The sequence below is a fragment of the Lutra lutra genome, chromosome 8, assembly GCF_902655055.1.
Source record: "Lutra lutra chromosome 8, mLutLut1.2, whole genome shotgun sequence".
Lineage (NCBI taxonomy): Eukaryota > Metazoa > Chordata > Mammalia > Carnivora > Mustelidae > Lutra > Lutra lutra.
Genome location: NC_062285.1, coordinates 101,532,205 through 101,559,431, shown reverse-complemented (window position 1 = coordinate 101,559,431; position 27,227 = coordinate 101,532,205). Strand labels below are relative to the sequence as shown.

The 27,227-nt window shown below is 35.8% G+C and overlaps 1 protein-coding gene across 11 annotated transcripts in view; it reads left to right on the top strand.

Annotated features, from left to right (window-relative positions):
* Positions 1–27,018, top strand: part of CAPS2 (calcyphosine 2) — a 48,641-nt gene extending 21,623 nt beyond the window's left edge. For all 11 annotated transcript variants that reach the window (XM_047742917.1, XM_047742924.1, XM_047742919.1 and 8 more), the window contains 10 exons: positions 555–674; positions 4,734–4,808; positions 5,676–5,771; positions 5,859–5,952; positions 9,953–10,071; positions 11,790–11,866; positions 14,306–14,460; positions 17,714–17,833; positions 19,698–19,794; positions 25,704–27,018. In XM_047742917.1, coding sequence (XP_047598873.1) covers positions 555–674; positions 4,734–4,808; positions 5,676–5,771; positions 5,859–5,952; positions 9,953–10,071; positions 11,790–11,866; positions 14,306–14,460; positions 17,714–17,833; positions 19,698–19,794; positions 25,704–25,879 — 1,129 coding nt within the window. In that variant the 3' untranslated portion in view covers positions 25,880–27,018. The remainder of the gene's footprint in view (positions 1–554; positions 675–4,733; positions 4,809–5,675; positions 5,772–5,858; positions 5,953–9,952; positions 10,072–11,789; positions 11,867–14,305; positions 14,461–17,713; positions 17,834–19,697; positions 19,795–25,703) is intronic.
* The last annotated feature ends 209 nt before the right edge of the window (positions 27,019–27,227 follow it).

The window sequence follows — 27,227 nt, the reverse complement described above, 5'->3', positions numbered from 1 at the left end:
TGGTCAATAATATAGCTTACCCAAGCCCTACATCATCTATCCACTATTAGAACTTGGACTACTTTTCCTACTTCTCTCCTTGTCTGTTCTGCTCCAGACATTCAGCTCCCTTCCTGTTCTGGAACATCCAGGTTCACTCCTGTGTTAGGTGTTCTGCATATATTTCCCCCACTGCTTGGAATGCTTCCCCCCCAGAAATCCATATGGCTGCTTACTTACTTTGCTTCATGTATTCATTCAGGAGTCACCAGCACCGTGTCTATTTGTTTAAAGAATAATAAGAGAGAGACATGGAGCTCAGAGTTCTCTCAAAAATTTCAATCTATCTTTAGATAACACTTATGGAAAAAGATTTTGATAGGAATATTCACTTTTTTGTGGCCAGTATTTTTTAATTATTAAATGTATTCATTCAGTATCTGGAAAATGTATAATTCTGACAGTAGTGTGAATTTGTATCTGTAGATGAGCTTTTCCAGTTGCCTATAAATATGTGAATGCTAGAGTAGTGCATTATCATACTGAGTTCTCAGATTTTGTGTTCTCCTATATAGGGCTGTAATCAGTGATCCTGAACAAAACCTACCCACTGAGAGACCAGAAAGCGCTCCTATCTTTCTAGATTCAAAGACAGCGCCTCTTCGATTTAGGAAAAGAACACTACATGAAACCAAGTAAGAAACTTTTACTTATATCAAATGAAGATATACTACGTTATAAATGAATTTTTTAAAAATGTACTTTTATGTCTAACTGAAAAGAGTTTTTTGGCTCGTTTTTGTTTTTTTCTATATAAAGGAAAGTGGAGTTTTTGGAGTTCAGATTACGGTTTTGCCATTTTAAGTCATAGGGTAAACTTTATCCTCCAGCTTTTTTATTAGTAATTTAGGAATAACAGTTACGACCTAGGAGATAATGTATGTGAAAATACAGATATAGTAACTGAGACAATTATATGTATTGAATCTAATCATGTATTCAAAATTATTATTGCTTACAAGTTATTATTATTATTTTGCCTTTTATTTTGCAACATAAAATCTTTGGACTTTCACAGTTTTCGGGTGCAGTCCCCCTACAGTCTCAACAACTTCACTGGCAGTTGATGACTAGCCTCAGCATTAAATGACATAGACAATTGACCAGTTTCTGCAGCAATTCTTTCATATTTTCAGACTGCTGTAAATGCCAAAAAGTTCTTAGAACCGTTATTTTTTTTGTCTCATTCTTGTTTTCCAGAAGACTATTTCCATATCTTTAAATATTCAAAGATATCATGTATCAATTTCCTATGGTTGCTGTAACAAATTACCACAAACAATATTTAAAACAACACAAATTTATTTTCTTACAGTTCTGGAGGTCAGATGCCTAAAATCAAGGTGTTCACGAGGCTGCATTCCTTCTGGAGAATCTATTTCCTTTCCTCTTTCAACTTCTAGAGGCTTCTTTTATTCCTTGGCTCATGGCCCCTCCCTGCGTGTTCAAACCCAGCAACAGCTGTGGTTTATCACTCTGATCCTTTTTTTTTTTTTTTTAAGATTTTATTTATTTATTTGAGAGGGAGTGGGAGAGCAAAAGCATGAGCAGAGGGAGACTCAGGGGCATTTCAGAGATGATGGGACTTTAAAGGTCACTGGAGCCAAATTTCTACCAAAAGCTTGAATCGCTTCTATAACATATTTGATTACTGGTTGTCCAACTTCTTCAACTTTCTCAGTGAATGGAAACCCACTCTCACTAAGCCCCTCATTTTTTTTTTTTTTTTTTTTTTTTGGTTAAAGATTTTATTTATTTATTTGTCAGACAGAGTGTGAGAGAGAGAGAGAGCATAAGCAGGGGGAATGGCAGGCAGAGGGAGAAGCAGACCCTCCACTGAGCAGGGAGCCCATCACAGGGCTCTATCCCAGGATTCTGTGATCATGATCTGAGCCGAAGCCAGATACTTAACTACTGAACCACCCGGGCACCCCTCTGACATTCTTCTTCTATAGTCAACATATCCCTCTGCTTTCTTCTCATAAAGACCCTTGCAATTGCTTCGAATCCAGCTGGATAATTCCAGATAATCTCCTCATCTCAAGGTCTTGAATTACATATGCAAAGTCCCTTTTACTGTACCATGTAATTGTAACGTATTTACATGTTCTGAGGAGTAGGATATGAACAACTCTAGACGATTATCATTTAGCTAACACATCTAAATGTCTCTTTTAAAGTAAGCTTTTATTGAAATGAAATATATGTTCACAAAGTGTACACATTTTAAGTGTACAGCATAGGAATGTCCACACACTTAATGATACTCACATACCTAGTCCCTGGATCAAGAAATAGAGCATTACTAGTACCTCAACGACTTCCCTGTGCTGCCTCCCACTTACTGTCCACTTCCTCTACCACACCAGCTTAGCCCTTCTGTCCTGATAGCATGGATGATAACTGCCTTATTATAAACTTACTGAAATCACATCACAAAATTTGGACGCTAGGTATCTGACTTCTTTCAACATGTTCACGAGTTTATCCCTATCATTTGTCTTTGTCTTTTATCCTCATTGCCGTACAGTATTTCATGGTATAAATCTACAACAGTTTGTTCACAGAAGTTGATGAACATTTGGCCTTTTAAGAATGATGCTTCCATGAGGGGCACCTGAGTGGCTCAGTGGATTAAAGCCTCTACCTTCGGCTCAGGTCATGATCCCAGGGTCCTGGGATCGAGCCCCGCATCAGGCTCTCTGCTTGGCAGGGAGCCTGCTTCCTCCTCTCTCTCTCTCTGCCTATCTCTCTGCCTACTTGTGATCTCTGTCAAATAAATAAATAAAATCTTAAGAAAAAAAAAAAAAGAAGAATGATGCTTCCATGAACTTTGGTGCATGTTTTTTGGTGAACACATGTATTCATTTCTGCTCAGGACATACTTAGAAGTAGAATCGCTGAATCATTTAGTATGCATATGTTCAGCTTTAAAAAATACTGCCAAATAGTTTTTCAAAGTGGTTGCTGCAAATTAGCATTCCCACCAGGAGCAGTAAAATTAGTATTTTGGTCTTTATCTTGTCTGATTCTTATTCTTGTATTGGTTGAAAGCTGGGGTAGAGAGAAGTGTTTGATACTACTTACTGGATACCTAAAACACTCACACAGAACTTTCCATTTATAATATAAATGTCTTATTTACTTCTTTTATCTTTTCAAGGAGACTGTAGGCTCCTTGAAGCTATTACTTCAACCTATCACTGTTAAATTGAATTCTATTCACCTTTGAGAAGCAATATAACGTAATGGTTATGAGCAAGATTGGGCTGGCTTTGTCATGCTCTAATTATATGACTCTGTAAAATTTATTTGTAAGATGGGATAATAGTACTTACTTCATGGAGTTACTGCAAGCATTGAATGAACCAATGTGCATTTAAGTGATTTTAATAATGACTAGTGTCTAGGGAGTTCTTAATAAATGGTAGCTGTTATTATTGCTGTTATTTTCTTGGCATTTAGAGTTTTTTCAGGCATTTAGTAGTATTCAATAAACACATTAATACTATGGATTAAATTGAATTGAGAAGACAAGTCTTTCATGGTTCCCCTCTGTGTTCACAGACTCCTTTGGTCCACAGGCTCTCGTTGTCTGTATCTTGCTTATTTTTCAGAGACCTTGATTTTAGAGGTATTGCTTTTCAAGATCCCAATGACCCACACACTTACTTACTATTTACGTTATTACAGTTTCATTATACCTGCAGCTTTATTGGAGTGCCATAAAATTATTTGGGAAGGAGAGTAAAGATACGTTGGCAATTCTTCAGATTTCTTATTATAAAGGAGTTTCCTAGTAATAGGATGCTGAAGTGTGGACATTTGGGTTTTACTTCATATTATTAAACAGAATTTTAGGACTGGCAATCTCTGTGAGATCATTCAGTGCCATCTGAAGGCCATAAAGATTACACAGCTCATCTGAGGTCTTTATAGCTAGACTTATTCGAGGCTAGAACCTCATCTAATGCCTTTCCCACCATTCTGTTATTTTGGCAAGGCATGTTTTCAGCTACCCATGACTGAAAACTTGAGTGATAGTGACTTAAACAAGTCGGGATTTGTTTTCTTGTAAAACCAGTTGCCTGGAGGTAGCATTGGTTTTAGTTCAGTGGTTCAGTGATGACACAGCTCTGGGCTGTCTTCCTCAAGGTCTTATTGGCCTTTCTGACATGGGTGCCTGATGGCTACAGTGGCTCTGAGCATCATATCCCTGCCACGTTCACAGGCAAGAACTATTCCTTTGTCACTCTTTTATCAGGACAAAAGAAAGTCTTCCCTTGAAGATTATTGGCAGAACTTTGTCCCTTAGTCACCTCTAATGGGAAAAGGCTAGAAAAGCAAATTAGATGATTGGAGGAGGGCAAAGGAGAACAGGGCTAGAAGTGGCTGCCTGGTAGCACTGTAATAGGACCCGTTACAAATGCGCTGTTTACTTGTGTAGCGCTTTGATACTATACATTCCAACACAAAAGTTATGTGGGTATTATACACTATATCTCAGGGTTTTTTCCCTCTGAGTCTGCTTCAGTTAGCTAGCTAGCACTCTAAAAAAGAAAGAGGTTTATAACTTCATCTTCATTTTGTATATTTCAACATATCAACATAACCTCTTTTGTACTTTATCATTTATGTCAATATCCAGTATAGGAAACTTTAAACTCATTATTGACAAATGTATTTCTTAACAGGATAAGAACCCATTCTACACTAACTGAAAATATGCTTTCTCATAAAGTACAATTTGATGGTAGGATCATATCAAGGTAATTGTGATTTTATTAAACTTTTAATCCTATGATTATAAAACAGTATTCTCTTCAAATAGAAGTAACAATAATGAGATTGGTTAAGTTTGTCACATTTAAATGCAAAATGTGAATTTAGAATGAATGTTTTTAGAAATATATACTAATATGTTACAACAATTATAGGAACTATGAACCTATAAACAAGGCACTTTAATTAGAAGTTATCTAAAAAGTGATTTTAAAATGGCTTTCAAAAAGAAACTTAGAAATGACTTTTTTAAAGATATGTGGTACTTACTAGAGGATGGTAAAGGATTTAAAAATTAACCTGTATGTAAGGTGCTTTCTTTGATTTTCTTTTAAGGGCTTAAATTAATAGTAGATTATTAATAGGTGCAGGACAGTGAGAAGATGATTCTCAAATCTGTTATTTCTGTGTTACAAACTTCCAGTCATACACAATAACTGATGTTCTTTATGTATATTAAAGGTGATGTATGTTTTTAAAAGTTATCAAGTTTGTTCAGTGATTTTAAACTTTCTTTGACAAAGATAAGTATCTATCCTTCAGTGGCTTTTTACAAGGTCAGCATTTTTAAAGGTCTTTCACTCTATCTTAAAAGTCTATGTCAAAACATTAATCTATTGTAATATATCTGTATCCTTTCACTGTAAGGCAAAGCCTTTTTCTCCATCCAGATCTTACTTAAACTGACACTTCAGCAAGCCATGCCATGTTTCCCTGTAGCTTCCCATAACCCCTGCTCATTGCCACATATCAAAGGGAGTTGTGCTGTTCTTTGACATACACAATGCTGGTTTATTATTTAATTTGAAAATTACCCTTATTTGAAAATCTTTAATATTACTCTGTTTTTCTAGAAATGGACATGATGCCTGCAGAGAGTTGGTTGGTTTCTTTTTTGCTCATGACCAGTCCCTAACAATTTATGAATATCGGCAATTTGGGAAAAATAGGTATGCCCTAAAACATTGTTACAACTCTCAAGATGATTACTTCTGAAGAAGCTGAATAACTTCACATTTTTGTCATTTAACTTCTAGAACAAGTGTGCTTCCTTTTATTCAAAAAAACATTTATAGTCATCAGTGTGGACGAAGAAAAGGAAAACAATACCAACTTGGCGATTTTTATATTGTAAGTGAAGTGTATATGTATGCAAATGTTTTAATGCCAGATGCTGAATTTTGTGGGATGGTTTTGGGGGTTAGAAAGAACAGGGTTTCTAGTTTTCAATTTATTATCTCTACTCCTTATAGAGCAGGGCTAATGGTTGATCTTTCCCCAGGAGGTTCTGCCTCCCAGGTCCAGATTTCAGTGGTCTGAATGTAAGCATATCACATTAATTCCTTGCAAAACTCTACCCCTCCCTCACAATTCTTCAGTATAAGTTTGGGAGGGCTTGTCTCTTGGTACTTTTGAAGGCCTGACAAGGCCGTACCACTGGGTAATTGGCTATTTCAATAGTCCTGGGAGAATGGTCCACATCATGCAGGCTTATCTCCTGTAAATGCATGTTCTTCTCTATATGGAGGGATACTTGACCTCTGGAGCTGTCACATATCTGATAGTTAGTGTCTCCGCCTTGTACTTTCCGCACCTCACACAACTCCTGACTTGTGGTGTAGAACAAGGATACCCTCGAAGAGGTTGATCATAGGTAATATTACAATTTGTGTAGTGCTCTTAAATTATTATATTCACATTATCTCATGAATAAAATTTAGCACTATCCACAGTGACCATCCATGTAACAAATATCTACTCATAGGCCAAGTATTGGAGATAGAACAGTGAATAAGTTAAATCAATTCCCTACTTAGAGGGAGCTTACCGTCCAATGGGAAATATAGTCAAATAGGAGGGCCAGGCCAGAGGGGCAATGATTCAGTTTTGTTGGGTTGAAGAAAGCTTCCTGGAGACAGTGCCACCTAATACTGATCTAGAAAAGGCGTTAGGTAGACTGGGATAGGTAGACAGGAGAGAATAGGAAAAGGCTTCCAGAGGGAGGAGACAGCTCACTGAAAGAACAGAAATGTGGAAGAGCTCGGCTTAGTTGAAGACTTAGACTTAGTTGGAGACTTAGTTGGAAGTCGTTCAGTCTGGCCGAACTTTAGTTCAAGGTCAGAGTTGGCAAGAAATGAGTCAGAGTTCGGACGCCTGGGTGGCTCAGTTGGTTAAATGTCTGCTTCTGCTCAGGTCATGATTCCACAGTCCTGGGATCGAGTTCCATATGGGGTTTCCTGCTCAGCAGGGAGCCTGCTTCTCCCTCTGCCTCTGCCCATCCCCCTGCCTGTGCTCTCTCTCTCTCTGATGAATAAATAAAATCTTAAAAAAAAAAAGAGATGAGTCAGAGCTTATTAAGAGTAGCCTTATATTAAAGAGTCATCTAAAATGTATTGGGGAGGGGCGCCTGGGTGGCTCAGTGGGTTAAGCCGCTGCCTTCGGCTCAGGTCATGATCCCAGGTCCTGGGTTCGAGCCCCGCATCGGGCTTTCTGCTCAGCAGGGAGCCTGCTTCCTCCTCTCTCTCTGCCTGCCTCTCTGCCTACTTGTGACTTTTCTCTGTCAAATAAATAAATAAAATCTTAAAAAAAAAATAAAATGTATTGGGGAGTTATTGAAAGATGAGAGGTGGATGGATTGAGGGAGCTGACATTATCAGGTTTGTGATTTAGAAAGAAAGATCTCTCTGGTTACAAGATGGGGAGTGGATTGAAGACTAAAAGAAAGAACCAGATTGGATATAATTCTATTAATTAGGAAGGAGGTTATAGCAACCTAAATTAGGCAAGTGGCTGTGGCTATGAAGCTAATTAGAAAAAAATTTTAAAGTCTTCAGGAGTGGGGTGCCTGGGTGGCTCAGTGGGTTAGAGCCTTTGCCTTCAGCTCAGGTCATGATCCCAGGGTCTTGTGATCGAGCCTGCTTTCCTTCCTCTCTCTCTGCCTGCTTCTCTGCCTACTTGTGATCTCTGTCTGTCAAATAAATAATAAATAAAATCTTAAAAAAAATAAATAAAGTCTTCAGGAGGGAGAATCAAGATATGTTGTGACTGGTTACATGAGGAGTTGGGGGTGAGGAAGAACTTTACATCTTAAACTTGGATTAAGTATACCAGACATGTCACTCTGGCCTGCCTCTTGAGAGCTAGAGAAAATCAGCTCCAAATCCCATTGCACATACCTGTATACAGAATGTTTAGTGTCCATCCCAATGTCAAAGTTACCTCTAGCTCTGAACTGCTGCTCGAAAATTTTAATACAGTTTATGACTTATTTTTACTAACCTGTTCTATGTTACTTGAACCCGGTGTAGAACTCTGCTTCCTTTTATGATTTCCAAGAAAGAATGAGGTGGAGGGGTGAGGGGAGGAGGGATAGAGAATGGAATGGAAGGATGAAGGAAGAAAAATAGGGAAGAAGAAGGGAGGGACCCCCCCCAACACTATACATATGAGCCTTTGTGTGGAAGACATTTTGAAGGGAATATAGAGGGAGGTTTATACTGCAGCAGAGTAAGCAGCTTATAATTTATTATTAGACATTCTTATTTTTAAAAATATGTCCCTTAAACATTTCCTGTGGTATAGGTCCTCCTCTCCTATTTTCTGACACCTCCCATCTCTTGTTCTTCCCACAATCTTCCATTTCTTTATGCAGAAATACTTGGCTTATTTTTCTTTTTTGTGGAGGTGAAGGCAGTTCTTGTCTGCCTTCCAGCTGTTATTCTGGAACTTCTCTTTTCACTTCTGTATGCCCCACCACGGTGTTTCTCTGATACTCCCTGCAAGAAATTTTAGTGCTAGCTATTAAGATAATACTCCTCTACACATGCGCATGAGCCCGCAGACGCTCATGCGTAAAAGTGCACCCACAGGTTCACTCCCAAGCGTGCACCTGTTGCGTTGGACCGACTCAGAGCTCTTCGATGCACCTAACACACTCGGCAGTGCACACGTACATATGTTCACAGGCATTACCCTGCTACACCTCTCACATAGTCTCCTTAATCACATAATGTAATCATTTCAAGAGAATTGACACACATTTTAAAGAATGGAGAGAGTACTGTTATTACAATTTTTTAAAGTAAATGCTCCAGGAAAAGAGAAAGAAATCTCTCCCCTTATTTTCAAGAGAGGTAATTCAGCCCCTTATTTAGAGTTTGTGTTTGTCCCTATTTGACCGTACTTATTTGAGCAACTCAGAAATTAAAATAGTATCTTTCTAACTTTGGACTAGGGATTTTTTGATAGGAATGTTTTCACCAAAACCTTGCTGTTCCAACTAGGTTATAGTTAGTTTTACATTTATGTGATGGTTGTTGTGAAAAGACCAAGTGTAAGAGGGTGATGAATCTATTAGGTTATCAATTTGCTGTGCATCTTTCTGTGAATCAGGAGTTCTATTTCTGAACTTAGAGGTGTCATGATTTCTTTTCCCCTTTTTTCCCCCAAGATTTTATTTATTTGAGAGAGAGAGTGAGCAAGAGAGAGCATGAACAGGCAGAGGGAGAAGGAGAAGCAGGCTTCCCACTGAGCAGGGAGCCTCATGCAGGGCTCGACCCCAGGACCCTGGGATCATGACCTGAGCCGAAGGCGGACAATTAACTGACTGAGCCACCCAGGTGCCCCAGGGATGTCATAATTTCAATTAAAATAATTTGTCTTTTCTTCCTCTGACTCATAAAAAATTGGAGTTCTTATTTTTTTTTCCACATCAATTATTAAATTTAAGATCATTCTAATTGAGAGATTGATTGGGAAATTACTTCCTTTATTTTTCAATATTATTAGCTGAAGCCTGTGCAGTTTCTAAATATTCTCTAAATATACTTTTTTTAATCAGTATAAAAGTATACCATATCAAATATAATCAGAATCGAATTTTTTTTTTAAGATTTTATTTATTTGACAGAGAGAGATCACAAGTGGGCAGAGAGGCAAGCAGAGAGAGAGAGAGAGAGAGAGGAGGAAGCAGGCTTCCTGCAGAGCAGAGAGCCCGATGTGGGACTCAATCCCAGGACCCTGAGATCATGACCTGAGCTGAAGGCAGAGGCTTAACCACTGAGCCACCCAGGTGCCCCCAGAATCTTCATATACTTTCTAGTTTAAAGAATTCATCTGTTAATTTCTTTAGGGTGCAAACTTGACATTTTTGAGTTCTGATCATTCCAGTCTTCCAGAGAGCATAAAAGAAAACACATTACTTATACTTCGGATCACTAATATTGATCAGATAGCTTTGGATTCTCTCAAGTAAGTCAAATATGCATTTGTCATTTTGAAAGTAAGTGAAAACACTATTTTTTATTATTGTAAGATGATATTCTATCCTAAAACATTTTGACTTTAGTTAAGCTTTATGTTTTTGAAAAACAAAGCATAGCTATATTTGTCTAGTTCATGTTCTATATTGTACTCAAATACATCTTATGTGTAGGAATAGTTAAATAAAGATCAAAAGTGTTCCATCTATGTTAAAGGTTATTAATTTGTCTGTGCTAAACACCTTTATTTTACCAAATGCCACCAAAGCAGTCAATTTTAAAGGTAAGCTATAGTATAATCTTAAAACATTTCCCACATTTTAGTGTAATGCCTTTTTTTTTTTTTTGCACTAAAAAATGTCTTGGGTCTCACATGATTATAGTATTCCTTGATTGATGATATGCATAATGAAAAAATAATGCTATGAATCAAAAGTGCTTTTATTTTTAAATTTTTATTAATTTATATTTTTTAGAGAGAGAGAACAAGCTAGGGGTGGGGAAGAGAGGGTCAAAGGAAGAGGGAGAGAGAATCTTAAGCAGGTTCCTCACCCACCAGTCTGGAGCCCAATGTGGAGCTTGATCTCAGGACCCTGAGATCATGATCTGTGCCGAATTTGAGAGTTAGATGCTTTATCAACTGAGCCACCCAGGTTCCCCCCCAAAAAAGGCTTTTAAATGAATACCTATATTATAAAACATATTTAATTTATATATATTTTATTATATATAATATGTATGAACATTATCAGTTGCAATATATATTATTTGTATGTATTTTATAATATATATATTCTGTGATTCAAAAAAATTCAAATTCATTTACAAATGCTTTGATTCATAGAAATCACAGCCTTATATATAAATAATATATATTTTATGTATATTCATAGTTATATATGAATTATGTAAGTAAAATGTAACCATATATAATCACATATAATCAATAAAATATATATATTTTTAAATCACAGAATATATGTGTATATATGCTGTTCTTGCTGAGTGTTTCTTGGTGCTGTATGCATTTCAAAATGACAATAATTGGTGTACTATATTAGAGGCCACATCCCATAAATTGGCTAAAGGATGTCTGTTTCTTTTTTTTTTTTTAAGATTTATTTATTTATTTATTTATTTATTTGACAGACAGAGATCACAAGTAGGCAGAGAGGCAGGCAGAGAGAGAGAGGAGGAAGCAGGCTCCCCGCTTGAGCAGAGAGCCCGATTCGGGGCTCGATCCCAGGACCCTGAGATCATGACATGAGCCGAAGGCAGAGGCTTTAACCCACTGAGCCACCCAGGCGCCCCAGGATATCTGTTTCTTTGTCATTTACCGTAGTGCTCAAATGAATGCAGTTTTTTTTTTCTGTCTTTTTAAAATAACATTTTTATATTTTGTACTTTCACAGTTAAAACTGCTTTTAAATTTTATAGTTTTAATCATTCTAAAAGAACATTGAAATAGCTACAAAATGAATGTAATGTTTAAAGGTAGTTCTTGGAAGGTTTAAAGATATTAGCTCTTGATTTAGTATATTTAATTTTTCTGGAAATTATAGCAGCGAAGCTGGGACTTGGGGAATCTCTAAGCACTCTTCCAACTCTGAGAGTTTCTTTGAGTCCAGAATAGGGAAGAGCTTAGAGTTTCCGTGCTCAAGATTGCAAAAGAATACATTTTTATCACTGTGAACATATCAATTACAGAACTGATTCTGTGGAGCCTGAGGATAATTTAACCAGTCAAGAACCTAACGATAGGCTTATTTTAAAGGCTGTTCAAGGTATGTATCATTACTATTGTCTCAAGTAGTTTTCATTTTCAACAATTTTCTTTGCAAGCAGTAAAGCAGTATTTTCCAAACATTTCTCAGTTTTACAACAAAGGAACTTGATTTATATTTCTTTTCTTTACTTTTTTAAAGATTTTATTTATTTGTTTGACAGACAGAGACACAGTGAGAGAGGGAACACTAGCAGGGGGAAGTGGGAGAGGGAGAAACAGGCTTCCTGCCGAGCAGGGATTCCCATGCGGGGCTTGGGGCTCCATCCCAGGACTCGGGGATCCTGTCATGAGCCTAAGTCAGACGCCTAACGAATGAGCCACGCAGGTGCTCCACTGATTTATATTTCTTATTTGCTTCTTTTATGAATTTACACATTTAAAAATACCTTTTTTTTTTTTTTAAAGATTTTATTTATTTATTTGACAGAGATTACAAGTAGGCAGAGAGGCAGGCAGAGAGAGAGAGAGGAAGCAGGCTCCCTGCTGAGCAGAGAGCCCGATGTGGGGCTCGATCCCAGGACCCTGGGATCATGACCTGAGCCGAAGGCAGAGGCTTTAACCCGCTGAGCCACCCAGGCGCCCCTAAAAATACTTTTATAAAGCAGGTGGATTTGAAAAAAAATGAAAATAGTTTTAGGATGTTTTCCACTTTAGTGATCTTGTTTAACTAGTATTATATGACTTATGAATTTAAGAATTTTAGAAAGTACTAGATAGTATGCGTTTTCTTCATGAAATGAATAAAATGTAAGTGATTTTGTAATATAATATTTGTCTTATGCATAAGATGATGTCCCAAAGTGATTTATGGCAACCTCTTTTAAAAGAGAAAAATGCTAGCCTGGGAGCCAGGTTGATGTTTGGATTCTGCCATTTCATAGACTTTGTGTAAATCTCTTGCACTTCTTTTTCATCTTTATAATGGGGATAACCTATTTTATTAACTTTCCAGAGTTATTGTGGTAATAAATGATATACACACAGGATTTGGATACGAATATGTGTTACAGATTTTTGTTTCTAGAGTCCAGTCTTATAACCACTAAAGGATAGATAGTAGGCCCAGACAGACAGTTCCTTTGATGACTCTCATGGCCAAGAGGGAGGGATACATTAAACAAACAATCATAGAAATCAACCTATCATTTGTAAAGTTTGATAAATCCTGATTTTTCATTTAAAAATGATATGAGAGGGGCGCCTGGGTGGCTCAGTGGGTTAAGCCGCTGCCTTCGGCTCGGGTCATGATCTCAGGGTCCTGGGATCGAGTCCCATATCGGGCTCTCTGCTCAGCAAGAAGCCTGCTTCCCTCCCTCCCTCTCTCTGCCTGCCTCTCCGTCTACTTGTGATCTCTCTCTGTCAAATAAATAAATAAAATCTTTAAAAAAAATGATATGAGAGTAAAAAGGCTAGAAACAGATTTAAAAGTTGTCTGGGATTGGGGTTTGAACTCTTCCAATATTCTTTTTTTTTTTTTTTTTTTTTTAAGATTTTATTTATTTATTTGACAGAGAGATCACAAGTAGACAGAGAGGCAGGCAGAGAGAGAGAGAGGGGTGGGGAAGCAGGCTCCCTGCTGAGCAGAGAGCCCGATATGGGACTCGATCCCAGGACCCTGAGATCATGACCTGAGCCGAAGGCAGCGGCTTAACCCACTGAGCCACCCAGGTGCCCCTCTTCCAATATTCTTGATGTCATTGTTAGTGAATCATTTTCTCTGTTTTTTCATGGTCAGCCCAATGTTTGTCACTGTTGAGTCCACTGTTGACATTTGTTCTTTATTATATTTAATAACTGCTTTAGTAGAGTTAACTATATTTTCTTAAGTAAAAATGGCATAAATTGTGTTAAGTGTAATTACTGACCTTCAAAGAGAATGCTAGAAGCTTGAGAATATAACTAAAAATTCCAAAAAAAAAAAGGCCTGCTTTAAGTGTGTAAGTATAAGATAGCACTGCAAAGCTTTGATGCTGTTCAATATGTAAGATACAATTTGAAGATTTCAGATATTTTAGAAATTTTGAACTCGTTATTTTTGAGTGACTTGCCTGGCATCAATTTTGTAATTATAGCAAAGAGGAAAGAGATTAAAGATGTGAGATCATTAGATGAAGAGGAAGTCTGGAAAGTAAAAACTAAGATTTTATTTGTAACATGTAGATTATTTTCATGCTGATGAAGTGATCCCTTATTTTTCTATGTAACACTTTCACCACACGGTGGTGCTATAGTTCTAGTATATTTACATGCGATTTTGTATGTAACACTCTTTACTTAAAGCATTCTATTTTTCAAGGTCTTTTGTCAGTCCTACATACCATCTAGTTGCATATTCACATCCCTTATACCACTTACATCAACTTTAATTTTTCTACCAGAGAACCAATACATTTGTATATAGAAAACACTGGTTTCCGTTTCTCTTCTTCCTAAATAGATGCACTAAAAGAACAGCTACACAAAAGAGGTGTTCGTATTTTGACTGGATTGGCAAAATATCTTCAACAATTGGACAAAGAAGGAACTGGACTTTTAGATAAGGCAGATTTTAAGCAAACTCTCCAAGTATTTCACTTAGAAGTGTCTGAAAATGTAGGTACTGTGATGAATGACATAGTATTCTTAAATGGTATTATTTACTCTTCTAATGGGATTTTAGTAGTTCAGGTGTGTCTTTTTTAAAAAAAAAAGATTCTATTTATTTATTTATTTATTTATTTATTTAATAGTGGGGGGAACGGGCAGAGGGAGAGAGAGAATCTCAAGCAGATTCCGCACAGGGTGCTGAACCCCTGAGATCGTGAACCTGAGCCCAAATCAAGAGTTGGATGCTTAACCAACGCAGGTGCCCCCATGTGTCTCTTTCTTTATGCTTCATAATCAGCGTTAGTCATCAGGTGACAAGTCTTGTTAATTTTAATCTCACTATTCATTCTTCCTTCATATATTTAATAGAACCTAATAAGTAGGCATTGTTCTAAGCTCTGAGAGTGCATACTCTAGACTCTCAAGGTCTTCATAATCAGAAGAAAAGAGAGATGAAGGATTATGAAAGACTATATGTGTTAAATAGAGAATGCTTACAGAACACATGGGATTAATTCCAGGCCAGGTTATGGGGAAGAAGAGAGAAGATCATAGGATTCCTGGAGAAGGGCATAACTGAGCTGAGTTCTGAAGGATGAGGAGGAGTTAAACAGGCAAAAGGGGAGGAAGAACGTGGGTCAGACAATGAATATTTCATACAAAGGGGAAGCACATGCAAAGGCATGAAGAGGAGGAGGGGGCGTGTAGCCTGTTCTAAGAATTGCAAAAGGCCAAAACCAACCCCCTGCTCCCCAAAGAGCAACCAGAGCTTTTATACATCCTGTTCCCTGTACAGTGAGCAATCTTTCACTAGACCTTTGCAGGGTTGGATTTTTCATCATTTAGGCTTTCTCTATGGGGAGCACTATACTGACACTTCTGTCTAAAGCAGTGCCTATCTGATCCTTGGTCCTCTCTGTACCATGTATCATATTATTTTCTTCATACCACTTCACAAGTATTTTCTGGCTCTGCTGGCAAGTAGAGTGTTAGATCCATCGGGACGGGGACCAAGGTGCTTCTGGTTTCCTGCTGTGTCTAACACCTCCAATGGAACCTTGCTTATGGCAAGTGCTGAAGAAACAGCATAGTTTACATGGACAGACGTATGGAAGGAAGGAAAAGAGAAGAGTGGAGAGAAATAAGCCTGGTGGGGTCCATTATCTTAAAGCCTTTGCATGCTATGCTAAGAAGTTTGGGTTTCATTCTAAAAGTAAATTTGAAACATGTCTACCTCGAGGGTTTCAGATCAGAGATTCTCTTGCATTGTTTTCTCTTGCTTCAAATAGTCTTGTCACAGGATGTAGTGTACTTGTGGAAGGAACACTGGGAATTGAACTTAGGAGATATAGATTCAAGTTCTGGACTTACCACTTCAGCTGTGTGATCTTGCATAGGTCTTTTTAAACTTTTCTGATTGACAGGCTCTGCCTGGGCAATCTACAGATAATATCTGTGGTCAGAGTTACTTTGAAACTCAGATGAGAAAATTACAGGGGAATAGGCCTTTTCAACTAAAATTCTGTGCCAGTGTGATGTTGTTTATCATTGTTGTCACATGCCTGTCCTTTGTGTTTTTTACCAAGTTTAACCTTGTGGCCCACTTAGTGATACATATTAGAGATCCTCTAACTTCATTTCTTCCTCTTAATAATAATAATAATAATAATAATATAGTAAAAACAGCAATAGAAAATTAGAAGCCTTGGTGTCTTTTCCACAGTCACACAGGTAATTAATAACTGAGTTAGAGTTAGTGCCCAGATAATCTAGGTCAGTCTTTTATTCTTTCTGCATCAACCAGTACTTCTTTTCTTGGTTGATTTGCTGAATTTTTGTCCCTGGAGTCAGAAATAGAAACTAAAATAATTATATAAGACTTCAAACATAGGGAGAACATATATTATGAAAATACGAGTAAGCTTCCCTTTTACCCATTTTAAAAATAATATTCCCTGCTTTTGCCCCTGTAATATCACTAGAGACTGCCCATGAAATGATAAGCAGAAATAAGGACTCCAGAATCACCAATCTGGGTCTAATTGTGGAAGTAGTTTGGGGAAGGCATGGTCATTCTCTTTGATTTGAAATTTAAAAAATTGATATGCACCCTAAGTAGCTTAATTTATTAGAGATACTATCAATACATTTAAGCTCTGTTTTTTTCAACTGAATTATAATTTTCCAGTCTGTACCATATCTTAGAAAGACTTACATAAATTTCTTGCCCGTTTTGGTAAATTATTCCATTTTTGAAAATTATTTCTTTTAAGCTTCAAGCAGTATCTTTTAATTCTAGTATTCCATGAGTTGGGCATGCGAATTCATCTTTTATCTGTATTATGTAAGATTTTAAAGGTCAGGCTCATTTTCAAATTTAAGAGCGCATTTTACAGACACTTAAAGTTAGTCATGTGCTAGGCATTATGACAGACAAATTAGGGGTTATTGAAAATTGGGGGAAGCAGGGCATCTTAAGATTGAGTTTTTCTTATTAGAATTTTAATTGAAAAAAGCAGGAGGAAGTAGAACTTTTTTGAGTCCCATTGTTTGTCATTCACCTTGCTAGATATCTTATTTACAAACTTGTTTAAAGCTAACAACTTGACTGAAACTTTGAAAATACATCTATTTACCTGAGTTTAAGAAAACCCCATCTGTATTTTTTTGTTGTTGTTATTAGGAAATCTGTGACTAGAACATTCTATTAAATTGTGCATTTGCAAAGAAGTAAGTGGCAATGGTAAAATCAGCAAACTGGCATAAGGATTTACTCAAAATAACACCTTTCAGTGTGAATTGTGGGATAATATTGGAGCCATTTAGATCTTTTGCACTTTCAAACATGACGACTAGCAGAAATACCACTAGTCGCCCTAATGCCAGTTGGAAGCACTGTAGAACCTGAAGTGAATTTTTAATTGTCACATATATAATACATTAAAAATAATTGAAAGTTCAAATTCAAGTAAGTGGTGAGCATTTTTGTATTCAAAGGAATCAAACTTAAAATAAGAATTTGTGACACTGACTCTCCTAAATGACCTTGAATTTTACAGAACTGTCCACCACAGAGTTCCTTTAAATGGTGTTCTTAGTGCCTTTGTTTGGTTTTATATGTAACTTTTTGGAATTGTCTTGTTAAATCTGCTTCTTTGCCTGGGGCTACAAAAGTAGTAACAAAATAGTATTAAGATGAGTTTTGTTGTGGTCGTATATAACTAAAAGGTGAAACAGTGGTCTCTGTGAATATGTCCAGGATTTTGAGTCTGCATGGCAAATTCTGAATGGCAATGACAGTGGCAAGGTTGATTATGGAGAATTCAAACGTGCCATTATTGGTGAAATGAACGAATACAGGAAATCGTTTGTTCGAAAGGTAATTTTGTTAAATAATCTTTGAAATAGTTACTTTTTTAAGTTTTTAAAAATTTTTGTAATTTATTTAAGAGAGAGGGCATGCACATGGGCAGGGGTACACAAGCAGGGGGCCGGGGGTGGGGGGGTTGGGCAGAGGGAGGAGCAGATTTCCTGCTGAGCCGGGAACCTGGTGCTGGACTCCATCACAGGACTCCAGGATCATGACCTGAGCAGAAGGCAGATGCTTAACTGCTGAGCCATGCAAGCACCCCTGAAATAGTTACTTTTAGTAGAGTGTTGGGTTCATTATTTTACAACTTTATTGATTACTATTGAACATGTTTTAAATCCCTTCACCTGTAATATATTTGGAATTAGTAAAATACAGGCAAACACATACATATACAAATCTACCAGCATAAAGCAAAATAATTTATGCATATGTTTTAGGAACAGACTTTACAAGACCAGTGCTCTAACCTCTGAGCTACACTTCCCCTTGTTTTAGGAACAGATTTTAAAAGGAAAATAAACTCTGAAATCAAATTTTGGTTCACACATTACTGTGTTCCACACATAACTGGTTCCATAGATTTCTGGCTCCAAAAATGACTAGTTATATGATTATCTATTATTAAATGTCTCTGAGCCTTAGTTTCTTGTCTCATAGAGTTGGCATAAGGACTAAACTTGTAAAATTCTTAGCATTGTGGCTGTTCTAGTGTCAAGGCTCAATACATGTTATCTTAGGAGTATGACTAAGGGATGTTTTTCTGGTTTTTACAATATGCATATTAGCTAGCTGTTCAAATGAAGGTTAAAATGACTATTAAATTGGAATTAAAAATAGGAGCCCTGATTTTTTTTTTTTTTCTTAAGATTCACTTATTTATTTTAGAGAGAGAGAGAGAAGGAGATGCATGCTTGGGCATGTGTGAGTGAGGGAAGGGGCAGAGGGAGAAGGAGAGAGAATCTCAAACAGGCTTGGAGCCCAATACACGCTTGATCCACAGCCCTGAGATCATGACCTGAGCCTAAATCAAGAATTGAGGCTTAACCAACTGAGCCATCCAGGCACCCCAGGAGGCCCTGATTTTTATAGGAAACTACATCTTACTCAGGTTCTGCTGGCCATTTTTAGAGCATACTTTCGAGCAATGTAGATTCTTTTTCTTTCGAATATGTACCTGTGTGTATGTATCTAATATTGAAACAAAGCTTTTGTGTATAGAAGAGTATAAACAATTACATGAGGTATAAATCTCAAATAGAAAATATCAAAATCTTTACTGGCCAAAAGACACAATAAAAACTTTATGTTAAATGAATTCATCACATAATAATTTATAAATTTGCTCTTATTTGTACTTTACATGCCCAGGTGACAGATGTATCAGGAGTAGAAGCTAGAGGGTTATCTCTTTCATAAATCTTGATACTAGGAAAAGAGGATAAAAGTAGAGTTATAAAGTACTGTATTAGTTCACCTGGGCTGCCTTAACAAATACTACAGACTGGGTGATTTAAATAACAGAAATGTATTGTCTCACAGTTCTGGAGGCTTGAAGTCCAAGATCAAGATGTTAGCAGGTTTGGTTAGAGGTGGAAGTTACCAGAAAGGTCTTTTACCCAGCTCTTCAGTATAAGAGGAGAAAAGCTAGGGCAACAGAGGTTAGCTTACTATCTCAAGGTCAGGGTGGCAGAGAGTGCAGTTTACCTATCTTGCTCCAGTATCTTCCTGTATTCATAATACTTCCTTCTTATAGCAGTTTAGTACTTTTAAACTGGCTTTTTAGAGCTTCAGGATAACCTACAGAATAGAGAATTGGGTTCTCATGTCTAATGATTTCATAGAAAAAAATAACATTTTTTTCTTTATTTAGGCCTTCATGAAATTGGATTTCAACAAAACTGGCTCTGTGCCTATTACAAACATAAGAAAATGTTACTGTGCAAAGAAGCATCCTCAAGTAATTTCAGGTAATTATTATGAGTCAATTGCATTCGATTTCTAAAACGTTAATAAGAGTAAAATCTTAAATTATATTAACTTACAGTGTAGACTTGAGGTCATTAAGGGAGGAAATAAACACTTATTTTTTTAACACTTATTTTTTAAACCAGAAACACAAGAGCCATTTGACCTTCTTCATTTAAATATTCTGAGGTCTATTGTTTATGCTTTTTTTTTTTAATGTTTATGAACTGAGATTGAATTTTTATTTCTTACTGAGGAGATCATGAGGAATTTGCGTTAGGACAGAATGGATTTAGAGGACAGATAATTACATGTGCAAGTTCTCTGGGTTAGTTTTACTGTATCTTCGTATACTTGAAGATTCAAGGCAGAAAGTGAATGTCTTTCTCTGGGAATGGTGATATATATATAACAGGCATACATATGTGTATCAAAATTTGAGGATCTAGAAAATACCTCAAATACATACAGGCAATTTAGGATGGCTTGACTTAACAATTTTCTGACTTTACAATAGTACTAGAACAATGTGCATTTAGTAGAAACTGCACTTCAAATTTTGCTTTTTGATCTTCGCCCTGGCTAGCATTCACAGTATGATACTCTTGTGAAACTGGGCAGCAGTAGCAAGCTCCCAGCCGGCCATGTGACCAGGAGAGTAACAACCTATACACTTATGTAATCATTCTATACCCATACGGCTATTCTGTTTTTCACTTTCAGTACAGTATTCAATAAATTACATGAGATATTCAATACTATATTATATATATATGTATGTACACATACACATATATACATATATATATACACAGTATTCAATGAATTACATGAGATACTCAATACTGTATTATAAAATGGGCTTTGCCTTAGGTGATTTTGCCCAAGTGTAGGCTAATTGTAAGTGTTCTGGGCACGACTAAGGTGGGCTAGGCTAAACTATGGTGTTTTAGGTTAGATGAATTAAGAGCATTTTCAGCTTAAGACAGTTTCAGTTTACAATAGGTTTATCAGGTACAACTTTATTGTGAGTCAGGGAAGATCTGTAATTTTAGAGATTCATTACCTACTATATTTTTTCTGACTTAAATTTTTATATAGTTGATTTATTAATACATTCTTAGTATAAAGAAAGTATTTGGGGGCGCCTGGGTGGCTCAGTGGGTTAAAGCTTCTGCCTTCGGCTCAGGTCATGATCTCAGGGTCCTGGGATCGAGCCCCGCATCGGGCTCTCTGCTCAGCAGGGAGCCTGCTTCCCTTCCTCTCTCTCTGCCTGCCTTTCTGCCTACTTGTGATCTCTGTCTGTCAAATAAATAAATAAAATCTTTAAAAAAAAAAAAAGAAAGAAAGAAAGTATTTGGCCACAGTGACTCTCCTCTTTTCATCACACGTTCCTCTATAGAGGTAACATTATCATTTAATATATATACATTTCTTATATGTCCTTACTCTGTGAATTTTCATAGCTATATAGGTGCTATAAATATCAAATACTTCTTGAATATATATATATATTTTTTTAGCATGACAGGTACACTGAACACAATGGTATGTAGTTTACTTTTTACACTCAAAAATATGTTTTGGAGCTCTTGCCATATTAATCCATATTGAAACACCTTATTTTTATCTGCTGCATATTATTCTTTTTAAAAATCAATACACTACAATTTATCTAGTTAGGCTCCTACTGGCAGACTTTAAATTTCTAAACAATGAAGCAACGAATATGTTTATTTGTGACTCCTCAGGCTCATTTTCTGCTGTTTCTTGTGGGGTGGTAATTTCAATACCTAGAATATCTACATTTCAAATTTTAACTGATACTTAAAATTGCATTATAAGATGGCTATACCAGATTATATTGCCGTTAGTTGGAGAATTCATTTCCCCGACTGTCCTCCCAACACCACAGAATTTTGCCAATCTGATAGACTAAAAAAAAAGTTTATTTGCATTTCCCTGGTTATTTGGAAGGTTAAACATATTTTTGTATTTTTTGACCATTTGTAATTTATATTTTATGAAGTTTCTTACTAATTTATGATTTTGATCATATACTGTTAAATACTATAGAATACTATTCCAGAATTTTTCTTTGATATTTTTATTATTAAAAGAAGTTACCCTGTAATTACTTTTGTTTATCACCATCAACCCTTATAAATGGTTTATTTATCACTTTTAATTATGAAGTGAAAAAAACAACAATTTGTTATAAAGATTAAAGGTAACTATCACTGGCTTCCTGATTTCTGATAGCCTAAGGTCAGAATAGTTTAATTTGCTTATCAATGACTTTAAATGAACTGCAGTTGCCATAAGAAAATTTCTAGCATTATTGAATTGGATTTAGCATATCTTTTTCTTTAAACCTGTGTCATTCCCTGCTTTTCTTCCTTAATTAGCTTGCTAAATATAAGAACAAGATAGTTTTCTTATTTCAAAATTAGATGATTTCAACATCCTACATTGTTTTTCTCTTTGTTTTCTCCCTTCTAACAATCTTAATTAAGTTGCTAAAGCAGCTTTAGTTTTGTTAGATGTCATTGAATTGTTGGTGAGGGTTTTGTTTTTGTTGGATAAGCCTTCATTAGTTTAAGAAATTCCAACACCTCAAAAAAAAAAAAAACAAAAAAACCCAAACCCAAAATTCCATATCTCATCTTTGCATTCACATTAAGGAAAATAAGCTAGTAGGTACAAGCAGTCTTAAAAAGAAAAACAAACACCCATTGAAGTTTTTTAAAGTTTAAAGTTTAAAAATATTACCTATCAATACAAATTATAACCTAGTCACATGCCCATCTCTGGAATATAAATTATTTAAAATTAAAAAATATTTATCTATTTGAGAAAGAGAGAGAGAGAGAGAGTGAGCAAAGGGAGGGAGAGAGTGAGAAGGAGAGAAGCAGACTTCCCACCGAATTTGGAGCCCAGCACAGGACTCCATCTCATGACCTCAGGATCATACCAGAGCCAAACCTAGAATTGGACGTTCAACTGACTAAGCCACCCAGGCGTCCCTAGATTATTTACAATTTATAATTAATTTCAAATTAAGGCTTTTGTAGCACATTTTTACTATAGAAAATACTTTCTTTTTACTTTACTTAAATAATTTATTAGAAAAAGATATTTTTAGCTTTAATAGAAATGAAATGTTCCAAATGTATTTCTCTGTAAAGATATTATCATTGTTTATTAAAATACTTCATGGTGGGACACCTAGGTGGTGACGCAGTTGGTTAAGCATCTGCCTTCAGCTCAGGTCACGATCCCTCGGTCCTGGGATGGAGTCCCATGTCAGGCTCCCTGCTCAGTGGGGGAGCTTTCTTCTCCCTCTGCCTGCTGCTCCCCCTGCTTGTGCTCTCTCCCTCTCTTTGTCTCTCTGACAAATAAATAAATAAAATCTTAAAAAAAAAAATAAAATACTTCATGGTGTCCAAGTAGACAGAAAGAAAGGTTAGTTAAAAATGATAAAAGGTAAGTAGTTCTTGGATGGTGATACAGAGGAGGTATAAAAATCTTGAGTATTTGAAACAAAAATTTAAATAAAAAATGTTTTCATTAAAAAATAGTATTAAAACTCATTTGTTCAAAAGTATGGGTGATAAACAGAGGAGGAAATCTCTTTTGCCAACAGGTATATATTTTTATATATATTAGATCTTGGTTAATTTTAACCCTTGACTAACACTCAATCACAAATTCACTCTATTGTTTTATATTACCATTTCTGCAGAGCATAATTATCCAGTCCTTGTTCATTCAGCCTTTTTTTAAAATAAAATAATCATTTTCTCTATTTTGCACATATTTTTAAAAGACAGCAAACATCTAAAGCATTTTTTTTAATTTGAAAGGCCCTTAACAATGAATGATTATCTAAGTCTATTAGAGAACTTCTGCTTTTGAAAAAGATCCAACCCTTATCCTAATTTTGCCCACCTCATTAGACAATTAAGGTGGTTTTTCCCAATTTAAGTTTGTAATTTTAAAATGCAACATGGCTTCAGAGTGATTTAGAGGGTCATTTAGATTTCTCTGACACTTTTTTGCCTTTGTATATGGGTCTCTATTTTCTTTGATTATCATCTGACCATATTTTGTAGCTTCCTTTCATCTTTTAATTCCTCTTATTAAAAACTTAAAGGATGTCTTTTTTCCTCCTCCATGCTAGAATCCTGGGAATAGATATAAATCCATGTGAGTAGGGAGCACCTGAGATTGCTCCTTCGTTTTCACTGACCACAAAATAACCCAAGCTACTTAATTAAATATTAATTAAATTAAATTAATTAAATTAATTAAATATTGTTCTCTTCCTGAATTAAAAAAAATCAAATGAATTAAAAGACTGAATCAGATATTTTATGTTGCCTCTTTGGTGTTTTGTTTTGTTTTGTTTTAAATATTTTATTTATTTATTTGTCAGACAGAGAAAGAGAGCTAGTGCACAAGCAGGGGGAGCAGCAGAGGGAGAGGGAGAAGCAGGGTTCCCTGCTGAGTAAGGAGCCTGATGCTGGGAGATCCTGACCTGAGCTGAAGGCAGACCCTTAACCAACTGAGCCACCCAGGTGTGCCTGTGTGTGTGTGTGTGTGTGTGTGTGTGTGTGTGTTTTAAGAACTTTTACAGTATTTTAATTGAATTTAAATGGCTGTGAAAGGGTGATTCTAGAGATATAAAATCTCCAGGTTTAATATATTTTCCTGATTTGCTAAAATTGACCTGCTTCTCCCAAATTAAACTCAGTGGAATATTCTTTTTAGAAGTACTTTTCAGTCACAATCCTTGGGTGGAGACTACAACGTCTCTATCATCTCAGTAATACACAGGGTTAGGAATCTTAATGGATATAGCATGTTCAAATGAGTAATTTTCTTTCTTTTAGATTTTATTTATTTATTTATTTGAATTCAAGTTAGTTAACATATAGTGTATTGTTAGTTTCAGGATAGAGTTAGTGACTCATCACTTGCATACAACACCCAGTGCTCATTACAGCACATTCCCTCCTTAATGCCCATCACCCAGTTACCCCACCCCCACCCCCCTCTACAGCCCCCAGTTTGTTCCCTATAGCTAAGTCTCTTATGGTTTGCCTCCCTGTCTGTTTTTTCTTTTATTTCATTTTTCATTCCCTTCCCCTATGATCATCTGTTTTATTTCTTAAATTCCACATATGAACGAAATCATATGGTATTTGTCTCTCTGACTGACTTATTTTACTTAGCAGTTACGTTCTCTCTTTACATAACAAATTGAAGCATTATAATTTTTTTACACTTTTGATTCTCAGTAGCATCTTCCTATAGAATGAAATTAATCATATTTAGTATGATGTAGTGGAAATAGCCTACTTAATGTCAGAGATTAAAATAGAGTGATTTAATCTAGTGAAAATTCTTCTGGCAAAGATTTTCATAGGCCTTTGAATCTTATTTGTGGTAATATTTTCTAGCTGCAGTTATGAGTAACTGATTCATAAAATAGCTAATGCCTGAATATAGGGATGTTTTTCACACATTGGGTTACTGTGTTAACAGCCTATAAATCTTTGAAATTATTTACTTGTTATTTTCTTTCCTCATTTCTAATGAGAATAAAGCTGAGTCCTCTAAAACATTAAGATATAAAAGAATATCTACAGTAGTGACTCTTATTTTGTTTATACCTATAGGACACATCTGATCAGAGATTTAAAAGTTGCCTTGAATGTGTATTGAAGTCATCACCATTAAATTCTGATTCATGCAAGAAACTGTTTAAATAAATTGGAGGGTAGTTTGACATAAGATTTGAAATTGTTGAAAAGATTTCATAAGGTGATTAAGTATTTCTTTATCGTCATCAGTCATTTTACTAGTGTTTTAAGGAAATTGTTTCACAGTCGGTACTATCTTACAGGCCATTCCACAGAGGAAGAAATCAAATTATCTTTTCTAGAAACATTAAAAGATGCCTGCAGCAAGTCTGATGAAGTGACCTATGGTGAATTTGAAGATTACTATGAAGGTCTAAGTATAGGGATAGTACATGATGAAGATTTTGTTAATATTGTACGTACTCCTTGGGGAATTTAATTTTTTAGAATGAGTGTGTCTTCAGCACTGAGCCTTCTAAAGGCGAGGTGAATTGAATGTAAAATGTGGTCAAACCCTGGAATATATTTTTCTAGGACTTCTTTTGTTTTTTGTTTTTCTCAAACAGGTTGAGTCTGGTAGGAGGAATCAGAAAAAGAGCTGAAGGGTGGTATATGTCTGGTCATGTGCATGTCTGAGTGTTTGCCTGACTCTAAGCGTGTAAAGCTCTATCTTTCTGATTCATTACTTATCTTGGATATGTTTTAAAGGTCATTTTTTAAATATTTTATTTTATTTTATTTGTGTGTGTGTGTTTGTGTTCCAAAATTCATTGTTTATGCACCACACCCAGTGCTCCATGCAATACATGCCCTCCATAATACCCACCACCAGGCTCACCCAACCCCCCACCCCCTCCATAAAGGTCATTGTTAAAATTAGGCTTCATAGGAAAGTTACATCTGTATCAAACTATATGAGAGCTTCAGTATAGTAACCAAGTTACTCGTCCATTGTTTTTTGGCTACTCATTCCCCAAAATATGATTGCCACCATTCTCAATTTGATGAACTGGAATTGGGTCCAAAGCCTCTAAGACTTCAAATAGTTCAGCTTGTTTAAAACATTTGAAAACGTTAAAAGAATTAGAGGATATGCAAGAGAAATTTTCCACATGGTATAGATGTTTTGTGTAGCATAAATATTTAGAATGATGGAGGCTTACCCTTCAAATGCTTATTTAAATACTGACTTGTCTTGTGGATTCTTCTAAATTATGTGCTGTTGTTTGTCCAGTAGAGCACAATGTAATTATTCAAGTGATCAGCTCTGTTCCTTCTTTTGTTCTATTTTTAACTGGAATCCTTATTACCTACACAGAATTACTGTTAGCTAGAAACAGTACAAAATGAGAGGGAAAATATTTTCTTAGATTTTTAAATAAAGATCTCAAAAAGTGCATTATCCCATGTATGGACTCAGGGATAGTTTAGTAATTCTTAACAAAATGTAAAAGGATGTTTGTGTCCTAAAATGAATGTATGTTATTTCAGTGTAGAGTTAGAAAATACATATTCAATATGTTATTTGTGTATTTTGTTAAATTTTAATTGGTGGCACAATAAATTATTCTGCATTTGCTTTATTGTCTGCATTCTTTGACTTTGGTATAATAAAATCTATTATTTAGTACCCAGTTTAATAGAGGGGCATTTAATTATGTAGTTACATTTTCAAACACCCACAGCATAATAACTGACATTTGAAATTCTATGCTTCACAGTCTTTAGGAGTCTAAAATATCTCTTGATTAACATTAAAATATTAAATATGAAATTATATGTTGTAG